At 41.5% G+C, this 22,962-nt stretch overlaps 1 protein-coding gene across 1 annotated transcript in view; it reads left to right on the top strand.

The window, feature by feature from the left end:
• The window catches only part of LOC135219591 (dedicator of cytokinesis protein 7-like), a 492,066-nt gene that overhangs the window by 117,434 nt on the left and 351,670 nt on the right, over positions 1–22,962 (top strand). The window contains 3 exon segments of the mRNA XM_064256479.1: positions 12,654–12,934; positions 22,507–22,695; positions 22,805–22,908. Coding sequence (XP_064112549.1) covers positions 12,654–12,934; positions 22,507–22,695; positions 22,805–22,908 — 574 coding nt within the window.

Raw genomic sequence — 22,962 nt, 5'->3', positions numbered from 1 at the left:
GGAACACTACCACGAGCAAACAAACACCAATTAGAACTTCCTATCAGAATCCCCCAAGAGAGAGCTGATACCAACGAGCGATGCAGCCTCTACTACGACTACTAGAGGACCACGGACAGCAGCGCCCCTAGCGGACATCCTTAATTTTTAGCGCCAGCGACAAGTCGCCATTTTCTTGTGCTCGTGCTTTTTTATTGGATTTATCCGTACTATCTACGATGGAACGCTCTGCAATTGCCACGGCTAAGTTAAGTAACTCATAAGTAACATTTTTCCTTAGTTTTATCTTCCGGGTACCAGTATTTTCCTCTTAATAGGTCATATACGGTTCCCCGGTTGTCTCGTGGCGGCCATGCCGCCTCGTAAGAATTCCCGGTCCTCCATACTGGGACTTCTTATACTTATGGGCTTACTTTATCACATTCATTGTTTTACATCGAGTTTTAGCTAGTTCAGCCCTCCTACCATTCTCTTAGCTTGGTATTTAGGGCTATTATTATTTTCCGGCCCAGCATCCCGGCTCTTGCTCCTACAATCGGCTATCGCTGGCTCCGAGTAGGCTCCTGTTTCTTGGAACAGTCTGCCTCCTCCTGGGCTTCTTTTCTCTTTTACTAAAAGTGTCTCTTCCACCTTTCGATGTATATTTATTTATTTATTTAGGGTGTTAGGCTAGCCTAGGTGCTTGTTCCATGTGTTGGTACAGCTTGGTTCACGTGGCCCTTCCACGGTGTTGCGTCGCGGCCTAGGCCACTTGCGGTCACGTGTTCCATAGCACCTTACCCTGCCCTTCCCTCCCTCTCTGATATAGGGAGGAGCTGGGGGACCCCTTGGTTGTTATGACAACCTCATCGCCTTCTCTCACACTTTCGGAGGTGACCAGGGGTCCTCCCAGCGGGGGGGGGGGTATAGGGCGACCACTATGAGGTACCGGGTCTCCATGCGGGTAGTTGTGAGGCGGGGAGGAGTAGGCCATCCCTCCCTTTTCCCTTTTCTCGCTCCCGCCGTGTTTCGCCGAGACCTTCCTCCCCCCCTCCCCAGTTGCTCAGCCACCTCCCTTACGATACGAAAGGAGCCTTCCGTCGCAGCCGGGGCACCTTTGGTTATAGGTTACTGGCTCCGCTAGCGGGCAGGGTGGGTACTACGAGTGGTCGGTTGCTTGCCTACTATATCCTTATATATCTCTCCCCCGCTACCAGAAGGGAGCTTACCCCTTACCTACGCACTCTTCTAGTAGACGGGCGGAGAGAAGTTGTTTTATTTTCGTTATTTTAAGGATATATACCCTAATTATACAATATTTTACAATGAATGTGTGTTATTATTATTATTTTATCAACCATCCCCGCCATTTTCTGTCGTGGTTTCCATTACCACTACTCCTAGTTGGTTGATTCTTGTGCTTCCGCCATCGGCGGAGCCATAGCCTATATACCAACCTAGTTACCACACGTATTTTGGCGGGGCTCTGGTTTTATCTAACTTTATCGCTCCGGCACCAGCGGAGCATATGTTAGGCTGTAAGTGTTTACTTGGTACTCATGTACTTTTTCACTTACAGGCTACCAACTGCCAGGTCCCAGCCTGTAACGCGACGCTTTACGACCCCTGTGGACATGATGAGTGCAGGTCTCACGCCCCTTGTGCCACGTCGTTCAACGAGACGATTGTCTGGCACCCTGAAGCCTGCGCCATATGCTACGACCTGGTCGGTCAGCTGGGAGATGGGGTAAGTCCATTATAGGCTTACTTATGGTTTTTACTAACAACTTCTAGTCGTAAGTTTGTTAACCCCGTTCCACAATTGGCAGCTAATCTCACCTTTCTTTCAGGCTAGCGGTGTGAGGGAAGTCGCCCTCGCCACCCTGAAAGCGGTGGGTGGGCGGCTTTGGAAGAACGCCGCCAAGGGCCAGCCCTACATTTGGACAGGAAGCTGGCCGTCCAGATGGTTCCCCGCGGGCAAGTCGACGGGTTACGTCGACCCCTTGTCCGCTGCCCCACTGATAGCCTCCATCCAGCAAGACCTCCAGCAAATCGTTTTGGGGTCGTAGCCTCCCAGGAGTCGGTCCCGGACGTCGCTGCCCTGGACCTTAACCTTGAGCCCATGGCGGTAGGTGGGGAGGATTTGTTGGTTGAGGTAGGTATGTCGGGCGCCCAAGGTCTTTCCTTGGGCGCTCCTGGATCTTCTCCTGTCCCCTCTTCTTCCGCTTCTTTCCAAGGCTTTGCGGGATCCGAGATCCCTATTCGCCCTCCCGCTCTCTCTGTACCTCCTAAGGAGAAGGAAAGAGAGAACCGAAGACCTTATCTAAGTCGACTTCTAGGAAGTCGTCTTCGTCTTCTTCGGCTAGGAAGTCGTCGACTTCCTATGCCGATGCTGGTGAAGGCAAAGCCAGGCTCTTCCCAATCGAAGAGCTCCAGAAGCCAAGGCTTCGAAGGAGAAGGCTCGCGCTCCCACCGAGTCACTGCCTTCTCCCGCCTCCACTGCTTCCACTCCGGCTATGCCGGCAGGGGTAGCAAGCACCAGCACCTTCGATCCCTCTTACTTTTCTCAGCAGGGGTGATGGAACAGGTGGGCGTGCTAGGTAGGCTCCCAAATCTCCGCACTGGGAACGCGGTTCGAGCAGATGTTTGCGCAATTATCAAACAGTCTGTCTCAATCTGGACAGTCAATCCAGGATCTCTCTAATAGAATGAGAGAGAATGAGGACCGAGTAGCTGGGCTAGCTCAGGCTCCTCCCCCAGTCTCCCCAGCATCTAGCACGGGGATTCTTCAACTTCCACCTTATGACTCCTTGCCAGCTTTCTCTATGGAGAACCCATGGAGAGTAGCTGCCTACGCTCCATTCAAGGACGGAATGATTTCTATCTCGGAGTGTGGAACTCGAAGGATTGAGGACTTCGAGTTCTACCCTCCGGGTCTGACGCAGCCTTTCATCGGGTATGCTAGGCTGACGCCAACGGCTCTGACGAGAGAAGACAAAATCTCTAAGGAGTCAGTTCTTTATAGTAGAGATCACGCCAGCGGGAATGGGTTCACTGCCTTGAGGACTGGGAGTGTACTAACACTAAACTCCAGGCCTACAAGAGTCCCCCTTCACTATTTTCGCGACGGAACGAGGAGGTTTCTCTTCCGTTCGCGCCACGAAATTAGTGGAGAAGTCCCTTCAGGCAGTCCTCAAGGATGAGCCCATTCCACAGTTGAGGGAGGCGGAGTCTACTTCTCCGCTCTTCCCCGCCTTCGGAGAATTGTGGGAAAACTTGCCAGCTACATTCACGCTGGGTAAACTCAAGCCGGACTGCGCCATGGACCAGTTCGGTGAGAAATTACTTAGGCTGCTGGATTCCCTAATCCAGGCAGAGTTCGATGCGCGAACTAGGTTTGGCAGGTCCCTCAATTCCCTCATCATCACAGAAATGGCTGCCCTTTCCTACGCTACGGAACCGCTGTTCAAGATTCTGGCGAAATCTCAGTTTCAGACGGTTCTAACGGACGCTTTTGACTTCTTCCAGGCTAGGAGGAACTGCCGGAAGCATGTCCTACAAGAGTGCACAATCAGGCATGAGCCTAATAGACTCTTGGCTGCAAGCATGTGGGGAGCGGATCTCTTCCCAGAGTCCGCAGTGAACGAGGTCCACCACGAAGCTGCTAGACTCAACCAGAGCCTTAGAGCTAGGTGGGGTATTTCCTCAAAGAGGAAACAGGAATCCGTTCCCACTGCTGGCAAGAAACCAAAGAAGGCTGGTAAGAGGTTCCAGCCATATAAAAAACTCCAGCAACAGCAGCAATTTGTGCAGGCAGTCCCAGTTACCCAACAGGGACAACCTTCCACCTCTAAGCAGAACCAACCTTTCCTCCTGGTGCCCAGCAATCTCAACCATCCACTTCCTACGCTATCTCGCCGGCCTTCAACCCTGCTTATGAGGCTCAAGGCTACTCTCAACCGAGAGGTAGGGCGAGAGGTTACTTTCGTCAGCGTGGCGCAGGAAGGGGCACAAGGAGTAGACAGTTCAGAGGAGGGCGTGGTGGCCAACCCGCCCATCAGCATTGAGGCTCCCCAGGTAGGAGGGAGGCTGTTCCTCTTCCGCCACAGGTGGGGGTTCAGCAATTGGGCACAGAGCATAGTGTCCAAAGGATTAGGCTGGAGTTGGATCAAAGATCCTCCTCCAATCAAATCATTTCATCAGGTACCGTCAAAGGAATTGATAGATTACGCGGAAGAACTCCTTCAGAAAGGAGCTATTGCGAGAGTCAAACATCTAAAATTTCAAGGGCGCTTATTCAGCGTGCCAAAGAAAGGCTCAACAAAAAGAAGGGTAATCTTAGACTTGTCAAAGCTAAACTCTTTCATTCGCTGCGACAAGTTCAAGATGCTTACCCTCTCGCAAGTAAGGACCTTACTTCCGCGTGGAGCCGTCACATGCTCCATCGATCTTACAGACGCATACTATCATATCCCTATAGCCAGGCACTTCCGCCCATTCCTAGGATTCAGGCTAGGAAATCAGACATTCTCATTCAAAGTGATGCCCTTCGGTCTGAATGTAGCCCCCAGGGTATTCACAAAGATAGCAGAAGTGGTTGTACAACAATTGAGAGCTCAGGGAATCATGGTAGCGGCATACCTCGACGATTGGTTGATCTGGGCACCAACAGTTGAGGAATGTCTCGAAGCTACCAAAAAGGTAGTTCACTTTCTGGAACATCTGGGGTTCCAGATAAACAAAACGAAATCCAGACTTACTCCGGAATCTCGTTTTCAGTGGCTGGGAATCCAATGGGATTTGTCTTCCACAATCTATCAATTCCAGTGGCCAAACGGAAGGAAATAGCAAAATCTGTCAGGCAATTCCTCAAATGCAAACAAACGTCAAGAAGAAACAGGAGAGAATCCTAGGGTCTCTTCAGTTTGCTTCGGTAACAGATATCCTTCTGAAAGCAAGGCTGAAAGATATAAATCGAATTTGGCGGTCAAAAGCAAACTCCAAATATCGAGACAAGTTGTCAGTAATTCCACAGATCCTTCGCAACCAACTACGGCCTTGGTCAAAAGTAAAGAACTTAGCCAAGAAAGTACCCCTTCAATATCCCCTCCAGTGCTAACCATTCACACGGATGCATCCCTGTCCGGGTGGGGGGGGATACTCTCAGTTCAAACAGGTTCAGGGGACTTGGTCAGTTCAATTTCGCCAGCTCCACATAAACGTGTTGGAAGCAATGGCAGTATTTCTTACTCTGAAGAGACTGCTTCCCCGAAGAAGTCTCATCTAAGGCTAGTTTTGGACAGTGCAGTGGTAGTTCATTGCATCAACAGAGGAGGGTCCAAATCCAAACATGTGAACCATGTCATGATAGCCATCTTTGCATTAGCAAACAAACACAAATGGCATCTGTCTGCCACTCACCTGGCAGGAGTAAGAAATGTGATAGCAGTACGCTCTGTCCCGGTCAGTTCCTCTGGAATCAGAGTGGTCTCTGGACGTCGGGTCATTCCAGTGGGTAAGCCGGAGAGTCCCAGGTCTCCAAGTGGATCTCTTCGCCTCACAAGCGAACCACAAGCTCCCTTGCTATGTGGCCCCCAACCTGGACCCTCTGGCTTATGCCACGGACGCCCTGTCGTTAGATTGGAATCAGTGGAGGAGAATTTATGTTTTTCCTCCAGTGAATCTTCTCTTGAAAGTCCTAAACAAACTAAGGTCTTTCAAAGGGATAGTAGCTCTGATTGCACCGGACTGGCCCAAGAGCAACTGGTATCCTCTTCTCTTGGAATTGGGTCTCCGACCTCAACGGATCCCCAATCCCAAACTATCACAATCAGTACAAATGAGGACTGTGTTCGCTTCCTCAGGAACTCTCCAGACCCTAACTTTATGGACTTCATGAAGTTTGCGGCTAATAAAGATGCTGACATTGATCCACAGAATATTCTCTTCCTAGAATCAGATAAGAGAGAGTCAACCATTAGACAATATGACTCAGCTGTTAAAAAATTAGCATCTTTCTTGAGAGAATCGAACACTACAACCATGACAGTTAATTTGGCTATATCCTTTTTCAGATCCTTATTTGAAAAAGGTTTAGCAGCTAGCACGATTACCACTCATAAATCGGCTTTGAAGAAAATCTTTCAAGTAGGTTTTCAGATAGATTTGACTGAATCTTATTTCACATCTATCCCTAAAGCCTGTGCTAGACTTTAGACCTTCCCAGAGGCCTACTACAGTTTCATGGTTCTTAAATGACGTCCTCAAACTAGCTTCAGATACTGACAACTCATCTTGTACATTCATAATGCTCCTGAGGAAGACATTATTCTTATTAAGCCTAGCCTCAGGAGCTAGAATTTCAGAACTGTCGGCTCTATCCAGAGATGCGGGTCATGTGGAATTCCTCCCATCAGGAGAAGTTCTACTTGCTCCGGATCGTAGCTTTTTAGCCAAAAATGAAGATCCTCTTGCAAGGTGGGCCCCTTGGAAGGTTATCCCACTTCCACAGGATCCTTCTCTCTGCCCAGTATCAACTCTTAGAGCCTTTCTATCTCGTACTTCTTCTAGATCCTCAGGTGCTCTCTTCATGAGAGAAAAAGGTGGTACTTTATCAGTTAAAGCATTAGACAGCAAATCCTTTACTTCATTAAACAAGCCAACCCTGAGTCATTCCCAAAAGCACATGATATCAGGGGAGTAGCCACCTCAATTAATTATTTCCAACATATGAACTTTGAGGATCTTAGAAAGTATACTGGATGGAAATCCCCGACAGTCTTTAAACGGCATTATTTAAAGTCCTTGGAATCTTTAAAGTTTTCAGCAGTAGCAGCGGGAAACATAGTTTCCCCTGATACTGTTTAGTAGTTGTAGTATAGATCCAGGTCTCCTTTCTACCTACATCAACCAACATGCCTCACCCTATCGTCAGGCTACTCAAACATCATAGCCTTAGCCGTGTATCATATAGTGGATTGTCCCTTATTTTTTTGCTAGGGACATCCACATTTGTACTGATAATGTACTTCAGTGTACCTACCCTTATTTTTATGCTAGGGTAGGACACAATATGTTTGTATATATTCACCATTTTATGTTTATGATGAACTTCAGTCACAATGTGTTTGTATATATTTTGGAATATTTGTATTGATGATGGATTTCAGTGTACCTACCCTTATTTTTATGCTAGGGTAGGACACATGGGTGTATATATTTTATAATTTTGTATTTTTGTTAAGTAAATCCCAATTTTTCCTTATTTTACATGCATCTCTGTAATTTACTTTAATTACCATTTAAGTACTTTAAGATTACTAACATTTTATTATTTTACTGTTAAAATAAGTTAGTTTAAGTGCTTAATTTGTATGCTGTAATTGATTTACTTATATTATATCCATCATTTTAAATTGTTTTTCATTGTTCCTTTTCCATCTTGTCTGTTTCTCTGGTACTCTTTCATAGGCCGACACGAGCTGAGCCCAGAAAAGGGATTTTGACGAAGGAAAAATCTATTTCTGGGTGATTGGCTCGTGTCGCCCTATGAAAGTATCCTTAATATCATTCTTTCTAGGTAAAATTAGCCTAAAATTACCAGAGAAAAACAAAATTAAGAAAATGTCAGTAAAACTGACTCGCTCACTCTTAAAAAGAAGTGTCGGTATGATAAAGGGGCGAGTGTGGAACACTACCACGAGCCAAACACCAATTAGAACTTCCTATCAGAATCCCCCCAAGAGAGAGCTGATACCAACGGGCGATGCAGCCTCTACTACTACTACTAGAGGACGCCACGGACAGCAGCGCCCCTAGCGGACATCCTTAATTAAAACAGTTAAATACATCTTGTCCTGCAAGGGGGGAAAACAAACTATAAAAAGGGGGGGTTTCATAGGGCGACACGAGCCAATCACCCAGAAATAGATTTTTCCTTCGTCAAAATCCCTTTTCTTGGCTATTCCTCTGTCTTCTGCTATTGGAGAGTCACCTTCTGACTGTTGATGTTTCTCTGGTGGAGTTAAGTGCTCTGGCCTGTTAGAGCAATTAAGATTTATTTAGGGGTAGAGGTAACCATTTATTTTGTGGTGTTAGAAAACCTAACACTCCTTTATCTAAGAATGCGATGTCTTATTTTTGTTAAGCATTTAATCCAGATCTCTTACCTTTATTGAAGGTAAGTATTCATATTGTAAGAGAGTTTGCTTGTCTTTTAGTGTTTTGAAGAATTTGTCTCTTGAGAAAGTAATTGATACTGCACAGTGGATGTGCTATTAGGTTTTTGCTGCTCATTATCTTAAAGGTGTAAAAATTGCATTAAAAATTTGTAAAGACCCCAGGGTAATAGTGGGTAAAGTCTTCCTGAAATGAAAGAAAGAGCAATCTTTTAGGCTCTATTTTGATCCTGGGTATTCAAACCAAAGAATAGGTCCCACCACACCACTTTTGTTCATTCTGGCTGAAGACAAATGATTTTCTCTGCAAGGCTGCTCTTGGCTCTACACACAGGAGAGCCTTGCACTCTGAATGGAGTCCACCTTCTGGCAGCAGTATTATCCAAAAGCGATTCCAGAGCAAGTAACAATGTTTTGGGTTTCATACAAGAATCCCCTAGCTCTCTTGGCTGAGCAGAATTTCTTTAGCTGCACTACCCACCAACCTTTTTCTCAATATGGGAATCAACTAACTTACTTTTATAGTAGGTAAGATTCATCCCAAATAATATAAATTTTCATTAAAATTTATCATTGGGATACTTAGCTACTGTTAAAGTAGATTCCACCCAACCTCTCCGCACTTAATGGGCTGTGAAGAGAATTGGCTACTAGCGCTAAAACATTCGAACACACCTTGTGGAGAACAAGTGAACTAGACTATCTTTTGGGTCAGCCAAGAGATCTTCGTTTGTTTGAATCCAAATAATAAATTTTATTATAAAAATTTAAATTACCTACAGGACAGAGTCCCACCATGAAGACAACAAAATACAAACAGAGCATTAAAAACTGTACATGTCAATCAAAAAATACCAAATCATATTAGATATTTAATACTGCAGTTTTTGTGTAAGAACCATAATGAGGCTTCAGTGAGTCAAAATTCCTGAACTCCATTGCTATGTAATGGAATAAATATCGATGTTCAAGAAATTGAACTACTGATTTGCACGCATCAAAGTGAGTTACTAAATATAGTTTTACTGCAATATTAACCCTTAAACGCCTATTGGACGTATTTTACGTCAAGATAAATTGTCTTTTGGGTGCCGACTGGACGTAATTTACGTCGACATAGAAAAGTTTTTAAAAAAATTTGCTGAAAAATACTTTTAGGCCTACCAGCCGAAAACTTTTGAATCATGCGCCTTGGGGGATGCTGGGAGTTCACGGATCAAGGTGTTGTTTTGTTTACAATCGTTACGCAGGCACGCAAGCGCTAATTTCTTTCTTATTGCACTAAAAATTATCAGTGACACATCTCGGAAATTATTTCGTCACTTTGACATAATTTTTTGCACCATTTTAAATTAGCCGTTACATGGAGTATTACATATGAAAATTTGTGCATTTTCATGTAGAATACAAAAAAAAAATACTCATGATTGTAGCTTTTATCAGTTTTGAAATATTTTCATATAAATAACGATGTGCCAAAATTTCAACCTTCAGTCAACTTTGACTCTACCAAAATGGTCGAAAAATGCAATTGTAAGCTAAAACTCTTATATTTTAGTAATATTCAATCATTTACCTTCATTTTGCAACAAATTGGAAGTCTCTAGCACAATATTTCTATTTATGGTGAATTTATGAAAAAAACTTTTTCCTTAAGCCCGCGCAGTAACTCTTCCGAAAAAATCATACATGCGATTGTTGTAATGTTTGCACCATTTTAAATTAGCCGTTACATAAAGTTTCATATATGGAAATGTGCACAATTTCATGCACAATACAACTAAAAACAACCCATGGTTGTAGCTTTTATCAGTTTTGAAATATTTTCATGTAAATAACGATAAGTGCCAAAATTTCAACCTTCGGTCAACGTTGACTCTACCGAAATGGTCGAAAAATGCAATTGTAAGCTAAAACTCTTATATTCTAGTAATATTAAATCATTTACCTTCATTATGCAACAAATTGGAAGTCTCTTGCACAATATTTCGATTTATGGTGAATTTATGAAAAAAAAAACATTTTCCTTATGTCTGCGCAGTAACTCTTCCGAAAAAATCATACGTGCGATTGTTGTAATGTTTACACCATTTTAAATTAGCTGTTACATAAAGTTTTATATATGATAATGTGCACAATTTCATGTAGAATACAACTAAAAATAATTGAAGGTTGTAGCTTTTCTCATTTTCGAAATATTTGCATATAAATGACGATAAATAGAAAAAACCACGTTTGGTCAAGTTTGACTCTACTGAAATGGTAGAAAAACGCAACTGTAAGCTAAAATTCTTACAGTCTTGTAATATTCAGTCATTTATCTTCATTTTGAAACAAATTTGATGTCTCTAGCACAATATTTAGATTTATGGTGAATTTAAAAAAAACTTTCCTTCCCTCCGCGCGCGGATTCTCCGCCGCAAATCTCCGAAATGCGTACTTCGCATTCTCGGAATATTTGCTCCATTTCATATTAGGCGTTTCATAGAGTTTTATATATGAAAATGTGCGCAATTTTATGTAGAATACAACAAAAAATAATTAAAGGTTGTAGCTTTTCTCATTTTTGAAATATTTGCATATAAAAAAAATATATAAAAAAATTCGACATTCGGTCAACTTTAACTCATCCGAAATGGTCGAAAACTGCAATTGTAAGCTAAAACTCTTACAGTATAGTAATATTCAATAATTTATCTTCATTTTGAAACAAATTGAAAGTCTCTAGAACAATATTTAGATTTATGGTGAATTAAAAAAAAAAAAAATGTTACATCCAAGTGTTACAAATTCATGCATCATTTTGTGATAATATTTTCTCTGTGTTGCTTTGATCGTTTTACAATGTGTTATATACCAAAATGATTGCAATTTAGTATACAATACAACGAAAAAAATTAACTCGTTAGCTTTAACCGTTTTGCTCACAGTGCGATTTGAATACAATTATATATGAAATTTTGTTTTCGTGCTATCATATATCACATTATTTATATATGATAATGATATTTTTTTTATTTATGATGATTGCATACTAAACTTCAGGCAATGACAAAAAAAGGAGCCAAAAATGAACTCTTAATCTTGAAAACTAAGCACGCTGTGATTTTTTGAAAAAAATATTTTTTCTGCTTCGGCGCTCACTCCGAGACCCCCTCGGCATATGGGAGACGATTTCTATTATACCCCTTCGGCGTTTAAGGGTTAATTACTATGATAGGGTGTAAAGTGACATTACTGTGTAATTGAGTAACAGAAGTAAAAGTGTTTTATTACCACCACAAAAACACACTAAACATTGGGGTCATGATTCACACGTGTAGCAAAGTGATATTAAGTTTATGATTTTAAGATATAGAATATGTACTTAGATAGGATGTAATGTATCATACATGCATTTGAAAATCACTATATAATAAAAATAATTAAAGGCCTGTAAACGACAAATAAAAAGAGTTCTGTTAATTTTTTATGAAAATCTTGGACTGCTGCACATTACAGTCCATTTGAACTCGTTATTTCAACCTCTCTTGAGATAATTAAAACAAATTAGTACTAGGAAGCCCTTAGTTTTTAGATAGCCCTTAGGATTTAGTTTTTGGTATATTATCTTCCTTTGTAATAGCTTATGAACTATTTGTACCATTTCTCCAAAGTCTTGTGTATCTCTGAATGTACGTACATAAGTCTTGCATTGCAAATCTAGGGGCCGCTCAATATACTCATTGCTGTCAGTGATTAACATCCGTCAAACCCTGTGTATGAAACAAATGACACATTTTATGAAATAGAGTATGATAACAACAAATTAAAACAGTTCAAACCACTGTTGGACTATGGGATTCTCAAAAAAGATAATTCTATTGAGGTAATTTTATCTTCAGTAAATTTATCATGTGTTTGACCCCACATTTTGTGAATAGTTTATGTGAACCAAACCTTATGTTCAGACAATATAGGTCAACACTGTTAAACATAAGGGAATGTCCATATAGGCAGTCCCCGGTTCTCGGAGGGTTGCTGATAAACGAAAACCACCATTAACCAAAACTCGGCAATTTATGGGGCTTATGGCGCAGATAACCAGTTAGTGGTGCCTCTGATAGGTATACATTGGCGCCATAACTCTATTATCAGCACCTTATGGCACCAATAATCGAAACTTGGCCTTTTGTGGTGCCATAAATTGCACATTTTATGGCACTAGACAAGCGCCATAAAACCGGATCGCCATTAACCGGAACCACTGATAACCAGGGACTGCCTGTACTTTAGTTTGCAATAGATGTCAGGTTTTAGTAACAAACCATTTATAGCGATTATGTGAGAATTTCGTTTTCAGTGTGTGTGATTAGTATATACAATATGTAGAAGGAACTTTAATGTTTTTAAACTAAATGAGATTAAGTATTTATCTGTGGCCTTCTTAAAATGAATTAATAGTATTGGTAATGATTCTTATGATCATCATTATCATCATTTGTACCTTTCTCTTAGGATCAGCACGAAACATAGCAGTCAAGGTTCAGTTTATGGCTGGAGAAGAAGAGCATGCTGCCATGTGTGTAATATTTGGGAAGTCAAGCTGCCCAGAATTTGCCACTGAAGCTTACACTGCTGTCACTTATCACAATAAATCTCCAGACTTCTATGATGAATTTAAAATCAAGCTTCCACCAGTGCTAGGGGACCAGCATCATCTGTTGTTCACATTTTATCACATATCTTGTCAGAAGAAGAATGAAGAGAAAACCATTGAAACACCAGTTGGATACACTGTAAGTTCAATCATTTATGTTCTGTCAAAGTATCCATTGTGGAAACTCAGTAACACAGGTGAAGGTACAGTATTCATTAGATTTCTTTTATCGAATTTATTTTTTCCTCTGAAAACATGTGATCTAGTCAAATTTTCCCTAGAATATAAAAAATACAATGCAAAGTATATCATTGTTCATACACAGAACAAACCTTCGGTCATAACAATAGGATAATCTTGTGTCAGCTGGAGACTGATTAAAAACAATCAAATATTGTAAAGCAAGGAATCTGTGGCATTTAGCAACTCATGTGTATACGAGGTGGAAACTGGTCACCAACCAGGCATAGAACCCCGTGACACACCAGTCTTTTCTTGACCGCCTTGGAGAGTAGTCACTTGCGCTCTCCTTCCCAAACCGGTTGCTTTGTTTACCCGTGATTTATTTGTTTCTATGTGTTTGTGTGTGTGTGCCTTGTTGATTGTCATGAAGTCCTCCAATTCTTCTATGCCTCGTCAACGCATGTGCCCGGGCATTCAGGGACTTCCGTGCTCCAGGCTTTTGGCTGCTACCATTACAGATCCCATACTCCTTGCAGTAGGTGCCGATCTAATTTTTGTACCATTACTAATCCTTTCCTGGAATGTCGTTCCTGGCCTGTGTCACAGTGGAGGGCATTCTACAAGAAGAGGGATCATCATAGAGTATCTACTTGTCTTTCTTGAGAGGGTTTTTCGCCTCCTCATTTGGACATTTCAGCATCTTCTGCCAGATGCATTCCCTCTGCATTGGGTGTACGGGTGTCTCCTTCCTTTTCTTCCATTGATTCGTTGTTGGACGTATCGGGAGTTGCACAGGATAAGATTATGTTTAATGTAGCCCCATCTCCTGTGAGATGTAATGTCCTTCCCTAGAGGGAGGAGGCAATGCTTTCTGCTTCCTTTATATCGGATTCCAAATCAAACAGATGGCAGCTGTTTGGGCATCTCTAGGCTTACGGGGTGCCCCCTCTTTCGATGGCCTACTCTCACATTTCTTGGCTGCTCATACCTCTGTTGGCCCCCTCAGCAGTCTCCCCTCCCCAACCCCACCTCCAAGCCTACACTACTTTGGCTCTCCTATAAGATTTCATGATGTCACTCCCAGCATCCTCTAAGCCTTTGACGTCAGCTACGGTGGCATCGCTACCTCCCATTGTTTTTCGCCTATGAAGTCATCACAACCTCTCTCTAAGCCATTGGAGATGTTTTTTTAAGCTATGGTCAAGAGGCTGGACTCTCTTTTTCAGGAAAGGTATTCTGCTCTCTGGCAAGAAGAGTCGTAGAAGGAGTGATTCTTCTCCTCCTTCTAGCTAGAGATGTCGTAGAGGGAGTGAGCTCTCTCATTCATCTCCTTCTGCTTCTTCATCTTCTCGCCCTCAAGTTAAATGTTGGAGAATTATGGACTTTGTGACGTCGTCTTCTGTGAGTTAGAGGAGTGCTTTGCCGACTTCTCTACATGGTTGTGTCTCTCCCTTACACGTATGTACATGTATGTGGGTGTGGAAGTGTTAGCCTTACATCTCAAGCTGTTCCAGTCCGTCGTAAAGATGATAAGGCTCCGATTAAGAGGTCGAAGGTGCCTGCTAAGACAGTGTCTCCTGCACCTATCAAAGATTCTTCTCTCTGCTAATGTGTTGTGGTTGGCAATCGAGAACATGAGGTGACTCTGATCTGCGGACATGTTCCTCGTTTGCCTTCCAAAGACCAGGACCTTAGGCATCAGTCTCCTTCTGGAAGTTCACTTCGACGTCGTTCCTTGTCTCCAGATCGTACTCATGTCATCGCACGTCCATGTGGCATGGTAAATATTATTCCACCAGTGTGGTTCAGCTGATGTCCAGACACCTTAATTCAGACGTGATCTGTCTTAAGGCTGTTTGACCCTGGATCAATTTAGCTCTGAAGGTCCATCATTTTCTTCACAAGAGGCTTTTGCTATGGAGGCTACTGCTTGTACCATCTTCCAGACGGTGATCTCGGTTGGACGTGTGGTCCATGGTAGCCAGGATAGCGTCAGATCGAGCTGAGGGAGGTTCAGTCAGTTCTTCCTCCTTTGTCAGACATGCAGTCTGGGGCTAAGGCCATTTCGTATCAAGGCCACCTTAGTGCAACTTTGTGGGCCAACCTTCTCTTGGCTAGGAGGGACACAGCCTTGTCGAAGGTGGTGGGGTTAGTAGATTTGGAGTCCTTGTCAGCGCTCTGAAACAGAGATCTCGTTGAGTCGCAGCTTTTAATTTCAAGAACTCATTTAGAAGATGCAGTGGACCGGGGCGAACAGATACCAACTGGCTAGTACATCAGGCGGTATCTAAATCGGAGGCTCGTTCTCCTTGTCCCTCTCACCCTCCACAATGGCAGACAAGATGGTGTCCTGTCAAGTTGACCAGGCATTTGACTTCTATGACAGCCTCTCAGTCTGGGTCACTGTCAAAGAATCATTGTCTTTTATTTTGTCTTTTATTCTTCAAATAATGGGTAATCTCTTAAAGTAAATCCTATAGTAAACAATATTACATTTAAGAAATGTTAGATTATTTTTATTATGCCTCTAAATAATTTCACAACACGGTACAAACAGTTTGAACATACCCTAAAACTTCAAACTTCGAAGTAAAATTTATGTAATTAACCCTTAAACGCCGAAGCGGTAAATAAAAAAATGACTCCCGTGTGCCGGAGGGGTTTGAGAGTGAGCGCGTAAGCGGAAAAAATATTTTTTTCAAAAAATCACAGCGCGCTTAGTTTTCAAGATTAAGAGTTCATTTTTGGCTCCTTTTTTTGTCATTGCTTGAATTTTAGTATGCAACCATCAGAAAGAAATGAAAAAAATTATCATTATCATATATAAATAATGCGATATATGATAGCGCAAAAATGAAATTTCATATATAATTGTATTCAAATCGCGCTGTGCGCCAAACGGTTAGAGGTAACAAGTTACTTTTTTCCGTTGTAATGTGCACTAAATTGCGATCATTTTGATATATAACACATTGTAAAACGATAAAAGCAACACAGAGAAAATATTATCACAAAATGATGCATGAATTCGTAGCGCGCAGATGTAAAAAAATAATTTTTTAAAAAATTCACCATAAATCGAAATATTGTTATAGAGACTTGCAATTTGTTTCAAAATGAAGGAAAATGATTGAATATTACTATACTGTAAGAGTTTTAGCTTACAAATGCAGTTTTCGACCATTTCGAACGAGTTAAAGTTGACCGAATGTCGAATTTTTGTTTAAATTTTTTTTTATATGCAAATATAAAAAAAAGGAGAAATGCTACAACCTTCCAATAATTTTTGTTATATTGTGCATGTTTTTGCGCACATTTTCATATATAAAACTCTAAAAAAAGCGTAATATGAAAAAGCTCAATATAGGAGAATGTGACCTACGCGTTTCCGAGATTTTCGGCGAGAATCGGCGCGCGGACGGAATAAAAATATTTTTTCAAATATTCACCATAAATCGAGATATTGTTCTAGAGACTTGCAATATGTTTTAAATTGAAGATAAATGATTGAATATTACTAGACTGTAAGATTTTTATGTTACAAATGCGTTTTTTTACCATTTCGGTTGAGTCAAAGTTGACCGATCGTAGTTTTTTTCGTACTTATCGTACTTTATATGCAAATATTTCAAAAATGATAAATGCTACAACCTTCCAATATTTTTGTTATATTGTGCACGTTTTTGCGCACATTTCCATATATAAACCTCTAAAAAAAGCGTAATATGAAAAGGCACAAATATTAGGAGAATGTGACCTACGCGTTTCCGAGATTTTCGGCCGAGAATCGGCACGCGGACGGAATAAAAATATTTTTTTCAAATATTCACCATAAATCGAGATATTGTTCTAGAGACTTGCAATATGTTTTAAAATGAAGATAAATGATTGAATATTACTAGACTGTAAGATTTTTATGTTATAAATGCGTTTTTGACCTTTTCGGTTGAGTCAAAGTTGACCGATCGTAGTTTTTTTTCGTACTTATCGTACTTTATCTGCAAATATTTCAAAAATGAGAAATGCTACAACCTTCCAATATTTTTTGTTATATTGTGCATGTTTTTGCGCACATTTCCATATATAAACCTTTAAAAAAAGCGTAATATGAAAAGGCTCAAATATTAGGAGAATGTGACCTACGCGTTTAAGAGATTTTCGGCCGAGAATCGGCGCGCGGAGGGGAAAAAAAATATTTTTTTCAAAAATTCACCATAAATCGAGATATTGTTCTAGAGACTTGCAATATGTTTTAAAATGAAGATAAATGATTGAATATTACTAGACTGTAAGATTTTTATGTTATAAAAGCGTTTTTTGGCCTTTTCGGTTGAGTCAAAGTTGACCGATCGTAGTTTTTTTCGTACTTATCGTACTTTATATGCAAATATTTCAAAAATGAGAAATGCTACAACCTTCCAAAATTTTTTGTTATATTGTGCATGGTTTTGCACACATTTCCATATATAAACCTTTAAAAAAAGCGTAATATGAAAAGGCTCAAATATTAGGAGAATGTGACCTACACGTTTCCGAGATTTTCGGCCGAGAATCGGCGCGCGGAGGGGAAAAAAATATTTTTTTCAAAAATTCACCATAAATCGAGATACTGTTCTAGAGACTTGCAATTTATTTTAAAATGAAGATAAATGATTGAATATTACTAGACTGTAAGATTTTTATGTTATAAATGCGTTTTTTGACCTTTTCGGTTGAGTCAAAGTTGACTGATCGTAGTTTTTTTCGTACTTATCGTACTTTATATGCAAATATTTCAAAAATGAGAAATGCTACAACCTTCCAATATTTTTTGTTATATTGTGCATGTTTTTGCGCACATTTTCATATATAAAACTCTAAAAAAGCGTAATATGAAAAGGCTCAAATATTAGGAGAATGTGACCTACACGTTTCCGAGATTTTCGGCCGAGAATCGGCGCGCGGACGGAATAAAAATATTTTTTTCAAATATTCACCATAAATCGAGATATTGTTCTAGAGACTTGCAATATGTTTTAAATTGAAGATAAATGATTGAATATTACTAGACTGTAAGATTTTTATGTTATAAATGCGTTTTTTTACCTTTTCGGTTGAGTCAAAGTTGACCGATCGTAGTTTTTTTCGTACTTATCGTACTTTATATGCAAATATTTCAAAAATGATAAATGCTACTACCTTCCAATATTTTTTTTGTTATATTGTGCATGTTTTTTTTGCGCACATTTCCATTATAAAACTATAAAATAAGCGTAATATGAAAAGGCACAAATATTAGGAGAATGTGACCTACGCGTTTCGGATATTTTCGGCCGAGAATCGGCGTGCGGAGGGAATAAAAATATTTTTTTCAAATATTCACCATAAATCGAGATATTGTTCTAGAGACTTGCAATTTGTTTTAAAGTGAAGGTAAATGATTGAATATTACTAGACTGTAAGTAATTTGCTTACCCCCCAAAAAAATATTTATAATATATATATATATATATATATATATATATATATATATATATATATATATATATATATATATATATATATATATATATATATATATATATATATATATATATATATATATATATATATATATATATATATATATATATATATAATTTTTTTTTATACGTAAAATATATATATTACATTCTTCGATTCTGGTACCAATACATAAATAAAAGGAATGCAGGTGACACTTCTCTTTTCGCATACAATGAAATGTCTTATTATTATTTTATCATGCACACATTCAGATATATAAAAGATTGTAATAAATATAAAACTAAATATAAAATAAATGCAGAATACTCACTCGTAATCCTGACTCTTTGTTCTATTCTTGTTTTCTCCCTCCTCCATTGAAGAGTCTTGCATTTTTTTCCACTCGACATGACGAGGTACAGGTGGAGGAGGGAGACGCGCGCCCTTACTGCTGATGGACCCGGCGGCCCCGTGCGCCCTCCGCTGTCAGTTTAGGAGGCGCGCTCCAATACATGACTTTTGTGTGGTACTTTCGGTCACACTCCCCTATCCTGCAAAGAGCAACTTTGCAGAGACGACAGAAGAACCGGGTGTCTCTCCTTCTGCCATTCATATGGCACACCCGGCACCGTTTCTGCCTTCGCCCTTCTAAGGCCTCCAGTATGTGTTTCCCTGGCTGCAGCCGACACGCAGGGTCCACTACCTGACGAGAAGCGGTGATGGCGGGGCCGGCAGCAAGAGGGGCGTCGTCAGCAGGGGCGGCGGCAGCAGGGGCGGCGGCAGCAGGGGCGTCGTCAGCAGGGGCGGCGGCAGCAGGGGCATCGTCAGCAGGGGCGGCGGCAGCAGTTGGCCCTCCTATCTGCCCTTTCCTCTAGGGGCAGATCTGCAGCTCGGGGCAGGGGGTCAGTTATGGAAGGCCACTCATTGGGATCGAAGTTGATGAGGGCATTCCCGGCTACCTCTAGGAACTGTATGTGGGTCAACCTCGGAAGATTGTCACCGCGGTACCCACAGTACAGTATGTAGGCATTTTGGAGGGCCAACTGAAGGATGTATTTGAGGAGCTTCTGTGTCCACCTTCTGGTTCTCCTGGCGAAGGGATAGTACTGGATGAGCTGATCAAAGAGATCAACTCCTCCCATGTGCCTGTTGTAGTGCCCAATGACAGTAGGCCGCTCGGTACGAAACTCCTCAAACACAACTCGGCCCTGTCGACGTGTCTTCTTCCGCTGTACGATCTCTTCTTGGATGGGTTCATGACTCGTCGTAATCATGGGGACGAGTCGGAACACCCTTCCAACAGATGACAAGACAGCGCCCTTCCGCCGCCACTCTGTCTCTCCTCTTGCCAGGTGTTGCGGATGACTAGCGAACCTCTTGAGGACATTCGGGCCCCACGCACCAACCGAAGGGTACCACTGACGTGAACACCTGCTTCATACAGTTCCTGGGCCAGGGATACCGAGTTATAATAATTATCCATAAACAGGTGATATCCCTGGTTACGGAAACGTCCCACAAGGTTGAATACAGTGTCACGCAGCGTGGAGAAGACCCCGGTATACACTGAAAAGTCCACAACGTATCCAGTGTTGGCCTCGGTAATGAGAAAGAATTTCACACCATATTTCTTTGGCTTCTTGGGGTTATACACTTTTATACTAAGACGTCCTTTGTAAGGCATCATCCCCTCATCCAAAGACAGGTTCTTTCCAGGAATCACGAGATTACTACACCGCTCACGGATATAATCCAACACTGTACGCACTAAAACGAGGCGATCACTGTTATTCCGGGGTATGGCCCTTCGGTTGAAGGCGTTGAAGTACCTGTCCATCGCCAGGAAATTATCACGGGACATAACGCCAGGCACATTCGGCATACATAAAAAATAATTTCTCCTCCAATATTGCCTGACGTCGACAGCAGGTGTCATACCAAAATAAATGTGGAGCCCCAAAAAATGTGCCATGTCAATGAGGTTGCAACCCCGCCAGTAATACGACAAGGTCGTCTTCAGCTCATACCGGCAGTAGCCGAGCGTAGTCCACCGTCTTGTGTACCAGGTATTCCAGCAATTCCCGCGTCAGGAAAAGCTGGATGAACCCCAAAACAGTCAGGGGTAATGGTACGGTCATCCCAGGGGTTGCCGTGAAGGGGTGCATGTTAGGAGGGGTGGGGTCCTCCGTCCACCCCTCGTCACTCTCCGACGACCGACCTTCACCTTGGCTGGCGCGACGAGCCGACCTTCTACGTGCCCGTGCGTAGGCCCTCACTTTCTGTATCGTCCTCTGCGATAAAACTTGAGCCCGTATCCCCACCCTCCCCCTCCTCCTCAGATTCCCCCTCGTATGCACTGAACCCACTGAATTCGAGCTCACTTTCGGGATGTGAGCCTCGAACGGACATTGGGGGCAAATATTCATCCATGACCATCCGCCATCAAAATGAGGACTTGCGACATGTTCCCGATCAAGCTCCGAAAGATATTCGTCTATGTCCCTTGGTTGGAGGCCTCCCAAATGCCTACGAATGCCCCTAAGGACGCCCACATGCTTCCTAGGGGTAACCAAAGGCATACGATGTGTTCCCGAAACACTTTAAGCCACACGTAGCCGCACAGAACAGCCTTGAGGCGCCGGGTCATGCTGGGTGCTTGGCCCCTCGCCAGCATCCAGGTCCAAAACTCGCCTTACACGATCCCTTCTGACGGGTAAAACGCGCCTTTCACGGTTCACACGTCGTTGAGACATATCTAGGAATGTCCTGTAGCAATACAAATGCTCAAAGTCTCGCACAAGTCCAGAAAAACACGCTTTTCACGAAAGATCGCTCTCGGATGGTGCGCTACTGATGCTGGCTGGAGCGAGAAGAAGGGATATCGCGCATGCGCACCTGGGTCACGCTTCAAAACAAAACAAGGCCTTGATCCGTGAACTCCCAGCATTCCCCAAGGCGCGTGATTCAAAAGTTTTAGGCTGGTAGGCCTATAAGTATTTTTCCGCTAATTTTAAAAAAAACTTTCGTATGTCGACGTAAAATACGTCCAGTCGGCACCCGACAGACAATTTATCTCGACGTAAAATACGTCCAGTCGGCGTTTAAGGGTTAATATTCCTATTTTGAAAATCTTATGACCATTAAGCTTATTAGGTCCACTGTTATTTTATTGTAGTAGTAGTTATGAAGACCACTTTGAGTAGCAAGTTAAGTGCACAGGCATTGACAAGACTGCTAACCTTATCACACCATGCTTTTGAGCTAAGCAGTGTGAAAAAAAAATTAATTCATGCTGCATGGATTACAAATTGCACCAATACATAAAAGAAATCATATTCATATACCCATAAGGAAAATAGTGTTAGCTGTGAATTCAGAAGATTTTTGACATGTGTGACATTGGGAATAAAAAAAAAATTTAATACTATGTAATTGGCCGCTGTTACATAGTCTGAGACTTTTGAAGATACAAAAAGAATCATGTTTTGTCTCTTATGAGCATGGATGTACATTCTATCCTATGGGAGTCTCAGTGTAGTGTGAGATTTTGGCTTGTTTCACAAGGGAATAGTAATAATTATAATTATAATAATAATACTGTTGACTACTAGGCTGTTCTTGGGTATTTGAATTTGCTATTTTTATGCCACCCTTCTAACCTAACCTACATAGAATTTAGCAATAAGTAATGAGCAAGAAGCAGCAACGTTGACACAAAGCATTGTAACACAGAGAAGTGCAACCTTCTGCTCCCTTTAATTTTCAAGTGGGCAAACAACCAAACCACCTACGCTTAATAGCAAAGATAAGAATTGCACATGATAGACACGGAAAAATTCTGCCAAATGGAGAGTTAGGAATTGTTAGGAGAGAAAAATGAATAAAAGTGGGTAGTTTTGGTGGTTGTAATAAAGAAATTACATTTTCACTCATGTATTAAATTATATTTATATTAATATTTTGAGTCTATGGCCATGTTTTTATCCAGGAAAGAGTGCTGCTGTCTTTAGGGAATAATAATAATAAACTGAAATTTTATTTCAGTGGCTTCCAGTTTACCGGGATGGATGTCTGCAGACAGGTGAGCACAGTCTTCCAGTTATGATGGAGCGACCTCCAAGTAATTATTCTTACATCACTGCAGACATTCAGTTACCTGGAACAAAGTGGGTTGACAACCATAAGGGTTTGTTCAATGTCAGTGTTGATGCAGTCTCTTCGGTTCATGCCCAGGTATGTCATAGTACTTCCTTTACTTGGTTCTGATTTTTGGAATATAGTATACTGACTGTACCTTGATATGGAGTTGAAGTGATTAATACTGTTGTGTTCATCGTTGCAGGACAGGCACATTGATCGATTCTTTCATCTCTACAAAATGGTTGAGGAGGGCAACATTCCAGCACGGATAGGAGAAGCAAATATGGAAGGCGAATTGAAGAAGGCGTAAGTGTTTCATTATGTAATTTATGTAAGCTACATATGTTTATTTTTGTTTTG

Source organism: Macrobrachium nipponense, chromosome 1, assembly GCF_015104395.2.
Source record: "Macrobrachium nipponense isolate FS-2020 chromosome 1, ASM1510439v2, whole genome shotgun sequence".
NCBI lineage: Eukaryota > Metazoa > Arthropoda > Malacostraca > Decapoda > Palaemonidae > Macrobrachium > Macrobrachium nipponense.
Note: the sequence above shows the minus strand (reverse complement) of the source record. Positions and strands in the feature narration are given on the sequence as shown.